Source organism: Orycteropus afer, unplaced genomic scaffold (genome assembly GCF_000298275.1).
Source record: "Orycteropus afer afer isolate SDZICR_OR568_19922 unplaced genomic scaffold, OryAfe1.0 scaffold00542, whole genome shotgun sequence".
Classification (NCBI taxonomy): Eukaryota; Metazoa; Chordata; class Mammalia; order Tubulidentata; family Orycteropodidae; genus Orycteropus; species Orycteropus afer.
The window spans coordinates 1,387,092-1,397,385 of NW_006922129.1; the positions used below are offsets into that span (position 1 = coordinate 1,387,092).

The 10,294-nt window shown below is 60.2% G+C and overlaps 1 protein-coding gene across 1 annotated transcript in view; it reads right to left on the minus strand.

The window, feature by feature from the left end:
- Positions 1–2,176: 2,176 nt before the first annotated feature.
- Positions 2,177–10,294, minus strand: part of LRCH4 (leucine rich repeats and calponin homology domain containing 4) — a 16,421-nt gene continuing 8,303 nt past the window's right edge. The window contains exons 10-24 of the mRNA XM_042782968.1: positions 10,265–10,294; positions 10,034–10,165; positions 9,564–9,632; positions 9,370–9,473; positions 9,182–9,265; positions 8,872–8,957; positions 8,565–8,702; positions 8,388–8,465; positions 7,904–8,093; positions 5,531–5,678; positions 5,331–5,473; positions 5,146–5,240; positions 4,888–5,061; positions 3,278–3,464; positions 2,177–2,481 (exon numbers count right to left, since the gene is read on the minus strand). Of these exons, the coding sequence (XP_042638902.1) occupies positions 2,177–2,481; positions 3,278–3,464; positions 4,888–5,061; positions 5,146–5,240; positions 5,331–5,473; positions 5,531–5,678; positions 7,904–8,093; positions 8,388–8,465; positions 8,565–8,702; positions 8,872–8,957; positions 9,182–9,265; positions 9,370–9,473; positions 9,564–9,632; positions 10,034–10,165; positions 10,265–10,294 (1,963 nt within the window). The remainder of the gene's footprint in view (positions 2,482–3,277; positions 3,465–4,887; positions 5,062–5,145; positions 5,241–5,330; positions 5,474–5,530; positions 5,679–7,903; positions 8,094–8,387; positions 8,466–8,564; positions 8,703–8,871; positions 8,958–9,181; positions 9,266–9,369; positions 9,474–9,563; positions 9,633–10,033; positions 10,166–10,264) is intronic.

Below are 10,294 nucleotides of genomic sequence, written 5' to 3' on the forward strand. Positions count from 1 at the left end.
GAAAAGTGTGGGTGCAAAGTCCTAGCCTTCCCTGCTTAGGCCGTCCTGGCCTTGGGTCAGGTACTCTTACTTCTATACCCTTGTTATATCTTCCTCCTTATCTGAGGGAACTCCTTTCTGAATACCTCTTCCCTTCCTTCTCTCAATCTTTAATTGCCTCCTTTACTTCCCAGGGGGAGCTCTGGTGGCATAGTGCCTAAGGCATTTGACTGCTAACCAGAAGGCTGGTGGTTCAAACCCACCAGCCGCTCCTCGGAAGGAAGGTTGGACAATCTACTTCTGTAGTGATTGTTGTTATGTGCCATCGAGTCAGATCCGACTCATAGTGACCCCTCCTTGGGTTTCCGAGGCATTATCACAACGGAAGTAAATTGCCCAATCTTCCTTCCGAGGAGTGGCTTGTGGGTTTGAACCACCAGCTTTCTGGTTAGCAGTCAAGTGCCTTAGGCACTATGCTACCAGAGCTCCTAAAGTGATACTGCCTCAGAAACCCAAGGAGGGGTCGCTATGAGTCGGTCCCGACTCCACAGCAGTGCATTTGGTTTGGTTTTACTTGCCAGGAGAGTGGTATCACAAAGTCCTCAAAGGGCCACACCCATGTGTCAGCTGCTGGTGTCTTACAGTGTGTGCACTGACCAGTGCCATCACCCCCAAATGAGTCATTGGTCCCAAGAAGGATCAGAAATGGGGTGCAAAACACCCCACCCTCAAGCCCATCTCAAACCGTGGGTTGCAAGGGGCAAAGGGTACCTCTGCGCTCAAGACCTTCAGCTGGTCCCCTGGCGACATTTTGGGCAGTGGAGGTAGAGAGGGGTTGAGTGCATCGGGCAGTCTTAGGAGGTACCCCTGAAAGATGGCCCTGTCCTCCACAAGATCTCCTTCAGGGACCACTTGACTGGGACTCTGGTGGGTATGAGCTGTGTGCACCGACCAATACAGAAGGTTGTTTTGTTTTTATTAAAATCCCACGACACCTCGAATCCCACCAAACCCAAGGAGAAACTGAATCTCCAGCTCAAAACCAATACAGCCTAATGCTTAAGGATCACAGCCTCTAGGACTGCTTGGGAAGAAAGAGAACAAAACACACTCCCCACCGCTAGTATGCCTAGAGCCCCAGTGGGAAGTGAAGGGAGGCAGGAGGGGTTGCTGCTGTAAGGGTGCCCCCGCTTCTAAACTCACTGCTGTTGAGTCGATTCCACTCACAGGGACCCCCCTCCTTGGGTTTCCGAGGGGGACCCCTCCTTGGGTTTCCGAGGCGGTATCGCTACGGAAGTAGATTGCCCCGTCTGTCTTCCGAGGAGTGACTGGTGGGTTTGAACTGCTAGCCTTCTGGTTAGCAGTCAAAGGCCTTAGGCACTACGCCACCAGAGGTGCCTCATTTAGCAGAGGGTCTCTGACCGCCAACTCTATCGTCGTCGCCGCCAGAGCAATCACCGCGAACACAATTCCATTCACCTCCACCTCACAGGGTCTCCAATCTTTGTTTTCCCGCTCCTAACGCGGTCCCCCAACCGGCCGCAGCTCAGCGCGGCAGAGGGGCCTCCACCTCCCCGCCCCTGCACAGTTCTGTGACCCCGGGCCGGCGCGGTGGCGATGCGATGCTTCTGCTAGAATTCCCAACTCCGCTCCCAGGACCCCGAGGTCTAGCACCCGCGCTGGCGAGGGTTAATCTCGCGGAGGTGGGGACTCCGGCAGCCGAACGCGAGGGAAGGGTGGGGAGAGGAGGCCCGGGCAGCACGCCGAGTTCCAGCCCCTGGGGTTGTAGGAGCCAGGAGCCCCGGGCGTCGCAGGCCAGCATGCAGCCACTAGGACACGCGCAGTGCGCAGCGAGGGGCGCTGCGGACCCCTTGCCCCAAACTTCAAGTCGAGAGCAGGTGAAAGACTCTGGGAACCAAGACAGGTCCCAACTTGCCGGGACGCTGCCCTCCCCCTCCCCGAGACCGTCACCTCAACCCCACCTCTGCTGGTCTTTTCCCAGGTCTCAGGGAACGGGACCCAGCCGTCTCAGCCTCCCCTTCTGCCATTTTGTTGCCTACGCTCGCGTCTCAGCCCTTGCTTCGTGGCCCGGGATGAAGCTGGAAGACGGCGACCCCAGAGTCCGGGCCCGCCAACGTGCACCTCGGCCAGTCGCTGGCCTGGCCCTGCCAAGCTCACATGCAGCCCTGCGGCCACCTTAGGAAGCAGAAATCCCATCGCCGCCCATGCTTCGCGCCGCGCGCCGACGCTCCCGGCCTCGAGTGTTAACGCAAGCGAGCGGAAGTTCCGCGCCAGCTGTGGCGGGCCAGCGTTGCTCCGTAGAGGGAGCCTGGAGGGCGCGTGCACCGTCAGCCAGCGCGCGGACGTGCTCTAGCGCCACCTGATCGCCCCGGAGACGCGCGGCAGCAGCCTGGGTGCGGCAGCGGCCCGCGAGGCGGAGCAGCAGGCGTGGCACAGAGCCGCGCCCGAGGTGCGAGCCGCCACCGCCGCCAAGGCGCGAGCCTGCGCGGGCGGAAACAGCGCTGCCAGGAGCAGGAGGGAGTAGGGGTTTTCGCACATGTAGCCTGACAACGCACCCGAGTTCACGGAAATCAAGTTCAAACATTAAGAGTTTACACGTTTTCGGTTCTCGGGGCACAATATCAAATACACGGCCCAGGCGCCTCCTGTAACCAACCCATTGTCTTTCTAGGTCCTGGCTCCTACGAAGATCGCGAGGCCTGGGGCCTGGATGCCTGTGACGCTAGGCATTGGGACAGATGGCAGGTCTGGGCAGCGGCTGCCGCCCCCTGTACCTGGGTTCGGGGACACAGCCTACTACGGAAGGCCAGAGAGCTGACTCTCTGGGGACACCCAGGCATCCCCGGCCTGCTCCGGTCCCTGCTCAGCTTGCGACGCTGCAGCCACGCAGATTCCTTCTTCGTGGAGTTGACCACTCAGCACCCACGGGTCCAGGGGCGTTCGGGCTGTTCACGCCCAACGCTGCGTTGGCCCAAAGCATTCATGAGACCGCCCTGGCCTCCATGAAGCAACTCGGGGATGGTGGTGCAGGCTGTAGGATTGACTCAATGCCAAGGGAACCCCCAACGTGCGCCTCCAGACTCTCTTTACGCCAACTCTATGAGACCCCGGCCTCCACGGCTGAATCAAGAGCCTGAGCCGTGCGTGGTGTTTGGGTGACGTGCGAGCAAACGACCCTTAAGACCCTGTACCGGCTGCGGGCGGTAGCCTCGGACCCCTTAATGGCTTGGGGCGGGCGGGGGCTACCTAACCCTAGGAACCCGGAGTGACTACGAGCCCATGGCGGGCGACGAAGCGGACTTAGTGCACAAGTAGCCTGCCGACTGCTGCCTAGTGATGGCGCCCCCGCGCAATCGCCCGGGCCTGGCTGCGGGACGCCCAAGGCGACGTCGGGGGCAGCCTGGCGCGCAGCCGCTGTCCGAGCTCGTTAGGGAGTTCGTGAGCATCGGGGACCCCGCCCCTGGCTACGTGTCGTTGGACAGTAGCAAGCTTAAGCCCCCTGAAGGCCGCTTCTAATTAGTCGACCTCGGCCAGGTCCCGCCTCGAAAGGGACGGGGCGACGCCTTGCGGCAGACAAAAACAGCCTGCGCCGCTACACGCGCACTAGTGCCTTAAGCTCTGGGAGAAGGAGGTGAGAAGGCCCCGCGGCGACTCCGCCCCGGCAGGGTCTCATTGCGAGGAGAGGGGGCAAACTGGACAAAGTTACAGGTGGCCGTGACCCCGCCCCCTCGTCTCCCCACCCCCGTCCTCGCGTGGAAGGGGCTCTAAGTCCAGAGTTGACGCCTGGGAAACCTTCAGGGGGTTGCCCATGAAGTGGGGTTCTTTTAAGGGGGAAAATACAAGAACCAGCCCCCTAGCATCTCTCGGCTTTCTAAGTTTTAGACGACCGGAAGCCCTCATCCTCTATTTCCCTGCCGAGCTCGGGCAGCATCACTGGAGAGTCCTGGTCCCTTAACCTGCTGCCGGTGACCACTATCCATGGACCTGCCCCCACACACCCGCAGTGTCTTAGTTGTGTTTCCTCTCAGCCAAAGTGCTACCCTCGGCCATCCCCAGCCGGCGCAAAGATAACCCCACATAGCCCAAGGGCTGAACTTGTCCCAGCATAAGAGAAAGATAGTAAGAGGTATCCTACCACTAAACCAACCAACCAACCAAACTCACTGACATGGAGTCAATTCTGACTCATAGCAACCCCCACTGGGTTTCCAAGGCTGTAAATCTTTACCAAAGCAGGCTGCCCCATCTTTCTTCTGAGGAGCGGCTGGTGGGTTCGAACCACCGATCTTTTGCTTAGCAGCCAAATGTCTTAACCAGGACACCACCAGAGCTCCTTATCTTACACTATCTTACTTATCTTACACTAGTAACCCGCAAAAATAAGGTGCCACTCCCTCGTTTGCCTCTCCCAGTGCCAGCCATCCGCTCACACAATCTTCCTTTCTCCCCAGCGTGGCAGAGCTGATGGAGTCATGCTTTACACTCTGCACTGTGGACCTTTCCGCTCTCATTAATGGTGCCCTGCTTGGCCAGCCTGTAAAGGGCTTAGGCCCATGGATTGCCCCGCCCCACCCCACCCTAGGGGATGGCCAATGAGTAACCAGAGTTTTGGGTTAGAGGAACCAATGCCCTGGGGAAGGTATAAGCTCCATCCCGGCCTCCATGCCCCTTTCTACCACCAGACACTGGGGGTCCCTTTACAAACCAACATTGTTTTATTGCCAACACCACCTGTGAGGGGAGGGGAAGCACACTCTGCCCCCTGAGTAGCTATGGTAAATGGGTGTCTGGAGGGGGTGGGAGAGAAGGGTCTGGGAAGTGAGAACAGCTGGGGCCACCAGTGGGGTTTGGGTCAGCAGAGACAAGATAAGGATGGTCAAGGGTCACAGAGGATGTTGAGGAGCTGGGTCTTGCCTCCCCCTGGCTCATCTGCAGGAGGCCAGTGAGGGCGATCAACTCAGGCCCAGTGAGCCAGGCAGCGGAACAGTAAGGGGATGAGGTGGGGACCACCCTAGGGGACATGACAGGGGGTGGGACCAGCAGCTGCAGGGAGCTCATCACCTGAGGAGAAAGGAGGGGGCAGTGTGTTTCCTCCTAGGCCCTGCCCAAAAGCTGGGGGGAGGCCAGGGCAGGAAAAGCGCTCACCTGCTGTGCCTGGGCCAAGTACAGGGGAATCCGCTGCCCATAGGGCAGCAAGGGGTCTGAGAGAAAGACATCTTCACAGCACAGCGCCGGGAACCCTGGGGAAGAGAAACACTGGGGTGACCCTGGAGACCAGGCTGGGGGACCCAGGGCGAGCCCCCCTCCTGCTACAGTAGCCAGAGAAATACCTGCATCCCCGGGCAGCGGCCCTCCATTGTGATGCTCTCCTGCAGGGACCAAGGGACGAGGGTCCCTGCTGGAGGCGGCCTCATACAATGGCCAGAATGACGGATGACATAAGGTCCGGCCTGAGAACGAGACGCCTGACCCGCTGCTGGGCCCCTGCGGAAGGGGAAGGAAACTGGAGGCTCACCTCTTCCCCAGGCACCCGTTCCCACCCCAGGCCGGAGCCACACGGCACCCCCAACTTACCCATAGCCGAGGCCCTGCTTCAGCCTCATAGTTGGGGTCCCAGGGTGCTAGTGGGACCATCGTTGAGGAAGATACATCCCAGGTCATCTGGGGGAAAGGGGAAGCTGGGGGTGGGGGTGGGGGACTTAAAGAGAGTAAAACTGGCCCAGGAGTCAATGAAGGGCTCTTGGGGAATAATTTAAGGCAAGGCCGAGTACCTACCTGGGGTTCCTGGGGACTGTTCAGCAGCCAGGCCTGGGGGACTGCTGGGTGGCAGCTGTTTCTTCAGGGTCCAGGAAGGATTTAGGGACTGGGGTTGAGGGCTGGGTAGGGTGTAGGGGACAGAGATGCTCCAGTCATAGCCTTCTGTTTGCCTTGCCCCTCCAGATCTGAGTATCCCTCGAGCCCAGTGGCAGGCCAAAGGTTGCCCAATGTGCGCTCATAATGTCTGCAGCACCCCCCAATCTATTCTTTGGTACCCGTGATTCAATGTAAGGCACAGGACAAACTCATTGCGGGCCACCTCCCCCAGTCGGAGGCCCACACCAACTGCCTCCATGCTGAGCCCCTCACCTGTCCTGCGGGGGCGTTCCTGGCTCCCCTGGGGCCTCCTCCCCAGAGCTCCAGGTCTCGCCCTGGTCACTGCCCACGGAGGAGCCATGTTCCTCCAGCACCTCCTCCTCTCCCGGGCCCCTCCGCGGAAGGAGCCAGGGCAACATGCTGCGTCTGGGTGAGAGCAGGGCAGCACCTCTGGGGCCCGGGCCTCCCTCCCACTTTTCCAGTTCCCAACCCTCCCCAGCACCCAGCCCCCCCCTCGGTGGTCTGGGCGCTCCCAGCCTTTGAGCCCCAGGTCGGTGGCCCACCTCGCAGGGCTTCGCAGTAACGCAGGCGCCCAGCGCGTTTCCGGGCCACGTGGCTGCGCTCCCCCCCCAGGAGCCCTCTTGCGGTGGGGGCGGCGCGGTCTGGCCTCGTGACCGCTCTGAGCGCCACGGAGCACAGACTGGAGGCCGCAGCTGAGACGTATGCCAAGGCGGCCTACTTCCTCGCGATGCCCTACTCTCTTCTCGTTCACAGACACGCTCACAACACACACACACACACACACACCTGGGGGTCAACCAAGAGGTCTTCCGGCTTCTTTTATTGTGCTTGACACGGACACAACATCCGGTTCCCTGTCTTCCATCCCAGACCCTTAGCCACACCCAGAAGCAGCAAGGCCCCTTTCTTTCTCCCAGGGCCCCGGCACTTCCAACCCCTCGGGCCAGAAGGGTGCTCAAGGAACAGGGCCAGGACCTTGAGTGCCAGAGTCCTTGTTGTAGGAGCAGCGACCAGATCGCTGTCCATCTTCTTTTCCTGGGGTTCCGGGGTCCGGCACCTTGGGGCCCTGTGCCCCTATCTCAACCCCTAAAGCGTTCCAGCAGTGCATGGACGACAGCAGCGATGTAGGGGAGGCCCCTTCCTGGGGCCCCCTCCTCTTCCAAGATGTGGTGGGGCTGGCACAGGGTCTCCTGGGGGGAGGGGCCCAGAATAAGTTACCTTTTGTCCCCTTCTGCACTCAGCCTCCCTACCTTAGCACAGGGCAAGGTATCAGAGACCAAAGTCCCTAAGGGGACCTGGGCAGAGCCAGCTGAAGGGCTCATCCTTCAGGGGACAGGGAGGCAAAGGGCGGGGCATCCTGGCTGAACACTGTGGGCTCATGGCTTGGGGACAAATGAGAAGCAAGCTGCCAGCAGATAACAGGAGAGATGACACAGTGGGCCTAGCAGGACAGATCTGTCATTTCCAGAGGGAAATGCTGGAGTCGGCAGGACGGCACACAGGGGCCGTGGGGCCCGGCCAAGGCTGCACCCGGCCACAGCAGGAGCAGACGCGCACACACACACACACACACAGAGGCGGCCACGGTCTGTACAGTTTATACACACGGACAGGGACCTGAGTTAGGGCCCCGCATCCCCTACAAATATAGAGTTCTCTCTACAAAATATAGATAATTTAGCCCCCAGAGTAGAGGGGAGAGGGACAGGGAAGGGAAAGATTCAAGCTCTTTCCACCCCTCTGGGGAACAGGGTAAAGGGACAGGGAGAGGGGACGAAGGCACCATCAGAAATTGGGGGGTGGGGGCACAGAGGGGCCACAGGAGGGTGGCTAGAGGCTGGCGGCCCAGGGTCTGAGGCACCAGAGTGGGGCCTCTGAGGTCAGTATCTGTGAAGGGAGGGCACACTAGTGTCTTTGGCAGGGACTGAAGGCACCACTGGTGGTGGTGACGGTGGTGGGGTTTGCAAGGGAGTTTTATAAATAGAAACAGGGCAAGGGCCAGGGAGGAGTGACTTCAGGTCCTAGGAACCCAGGAGGCGAGTGTAGGTGACATAGAGCAGCAGTGCGAGGGCCAGGTAGAAGAGGACGAAGCCGCCCAGACCAGAGGGGGGCCACAGGGGTGGGGGGGCCCGGCCCCCCACCCGCTGCACGGCCTCCAATGCAGTCTGCAGCCCCTGGGCGGTGCCCTGGAGGAGATCCGAGGGCGAGCACAGGTCAGCCTGGGAAGGGAGAGGAGGACAGATGGACAAGGACAAAAGACAGACGTCAGCAGCAGGAGCAAGACAATCCTTCCCACCCCCTGCCCACCCATGCCAGGGCCAGAGCCGAGTCAACGTGCAGACATGCAGGGACGGGATGCGCAGGACAGGGCACGCTGGGGTGTGTGCTTCTGGAGAGCAGACACCCCGCAACGGAACCCTGCCACCCATGCACCATGCTGAGCTGAGCCCAGGGCCCCACCACTCTTTACAGTGGAGACCAGCCCCAGGCTCCTGAGAACGCCTCCCCCATACCTCAGGCACCCCCATTTTTCGACAGGCTTCTAAGAAACTCTCCACATTCTTCCGAGACTTGAGGGCGCTGAGTTTTGGCTGAGGGTGGATACAAAAAGATGACGAGAAGAGGGTCAGGGAGAGTCCGTAGGAGTCCCCTGTCCCATTCTCCACTTCCTGCCCTGGGCCCCAACTGACCACAGCAGGGGAGGGCACGTGAATGAAGGGCACGGAGCGCGGCCGGAGCTGGTTGGCCAGCTGACACAGGATGACCCCATTGGCCAGAGCTTCTGCCAGGTCCTCAGGCAGGGGCCGCTGCAGATGGGACTCAAGGACCTGGGAGGCAGAGGGGAGGGGATGCCAAGGGCAGCGGCCTCATGACTGCCCTTCCATTCTCAGGCAAGTGCCGGGGTGGGAAAGAGAGGCCTGACTCGCAAGGCCAGGGAACTTGAGAAGCTGCCGTGCTGAGTCCAGGCCCCTTCTCACATGGAACCCTCTTTCTTACCTGGCGCAGCTGAGACATTAATTCCTTCTCGTCCTGAACCTGGGGGGATCGCCGAAGCCTTAAGAGAGTGTCTGGTGAGGAAGGGCCTAGGAGAAGAAAAGAGTGGCTGTTTCCACTACTCAGTGTCAATTTCAGAGCTGGGTCCCACTGAACTGACACCCATGTCTCCTGCCTCTCTGCTTGTGAGACTTTCAACAAACGGAAAACAGAGAGCTCCCAAGCCAAAAGAGATGAAATAAGCTCAGGGGTACCACTGGGTTAGTTCTGGGACAGTAACAGGCTTGGGGTGGGGAGGGCCGGGGAAACCTACCTGAGCTGCCCTGAGAGGATGAGCGGAAGAGGAAGCTGTTTGGTCTCTGCATGGAGCCGAGTGGCCGGGGAGCAGGTGCTATGGCTGGAGCCAGAGCCAGAAGACAGGGGCAGGTAAGAGAGACATCCGCTCAGTGCCCCAACCACTCCCTCACCTTCATGTGCCACCCTCCAAAGTCCCTGTCCCACCTGGTCCAACTCTAGGAAGAGCCTCCTGGGAGGTGGGGGCAGGAGCTGGAGCTCCCTGTCCCCCTAAAGCCCCCAGTTGGGTGGCAGTAGGCTTAGGTGTGCCGCTGAGAGAAGACAAAAAGGGAATTAGAGGGACTGGTCAAGCAGAAGGTGTGTAGGGAGGACGGTGAGGCGAGCTCTGGGAGGAGACGTACTTGGAGGTGGCCTGTGTCGATGGAGTGGCGGCACCTCCCCCAGCAGCCCTGATCCCCAGCTTCAGGAAACTAGAAAGAGAGAAAAGAGCTGTGGAATCAGCAGGGGAGGGCAAGGGCCCACCCACTCTGGAGGGTGAAGCAGGCTGCAGGCAGGAGCACTCAGAGTGGCTCAGGGACAGGCGTACAAAAAAAAAACAAACTCACTGCTGTCGAGTCGGATCCGACTCATAGCGACCCCTCCTTGGATTTCTGAGGCGGTATCACTACAGAAGCAGATTGCCCAACCTTCCTTCCAAGGAGTGGCTGGTGGGTTTGAACCACCAGCCTTGTGGTTAGCAGTCAAATGCCTCAGGCACTATGCCACCAGAGCTCCTAGGGACAGGCATAGGCCCTCGGAACACTCATTTCCAAGGTCCACCCCACCAGGGCCCACTGTCCTGCGATAACCCATCCCTGACCTTCTCCCATACCTGTCCTTCCTGGGGGTCCCCCACACTCCACTCTGCTGCTGCTGCAGCTGCTGCTGCTGGCGCCGCTCACGTTCCTGCCACAACTGCAAGGTGTCTGGGCGCCGCCGTTCCTCCCCTGCCGGCTCCTCCCGCCTGAGGAACAAAGACAGGTCCATGGAGGTAAACCTGACCAAGTCAGGGGAAGGGGGGGCAGGAAGCTGGGAGCGAAGGGACGGCAAGGCTCTGGGGTACCTGCTGCTTGGTGCCCTCTCCCCGTTCCCC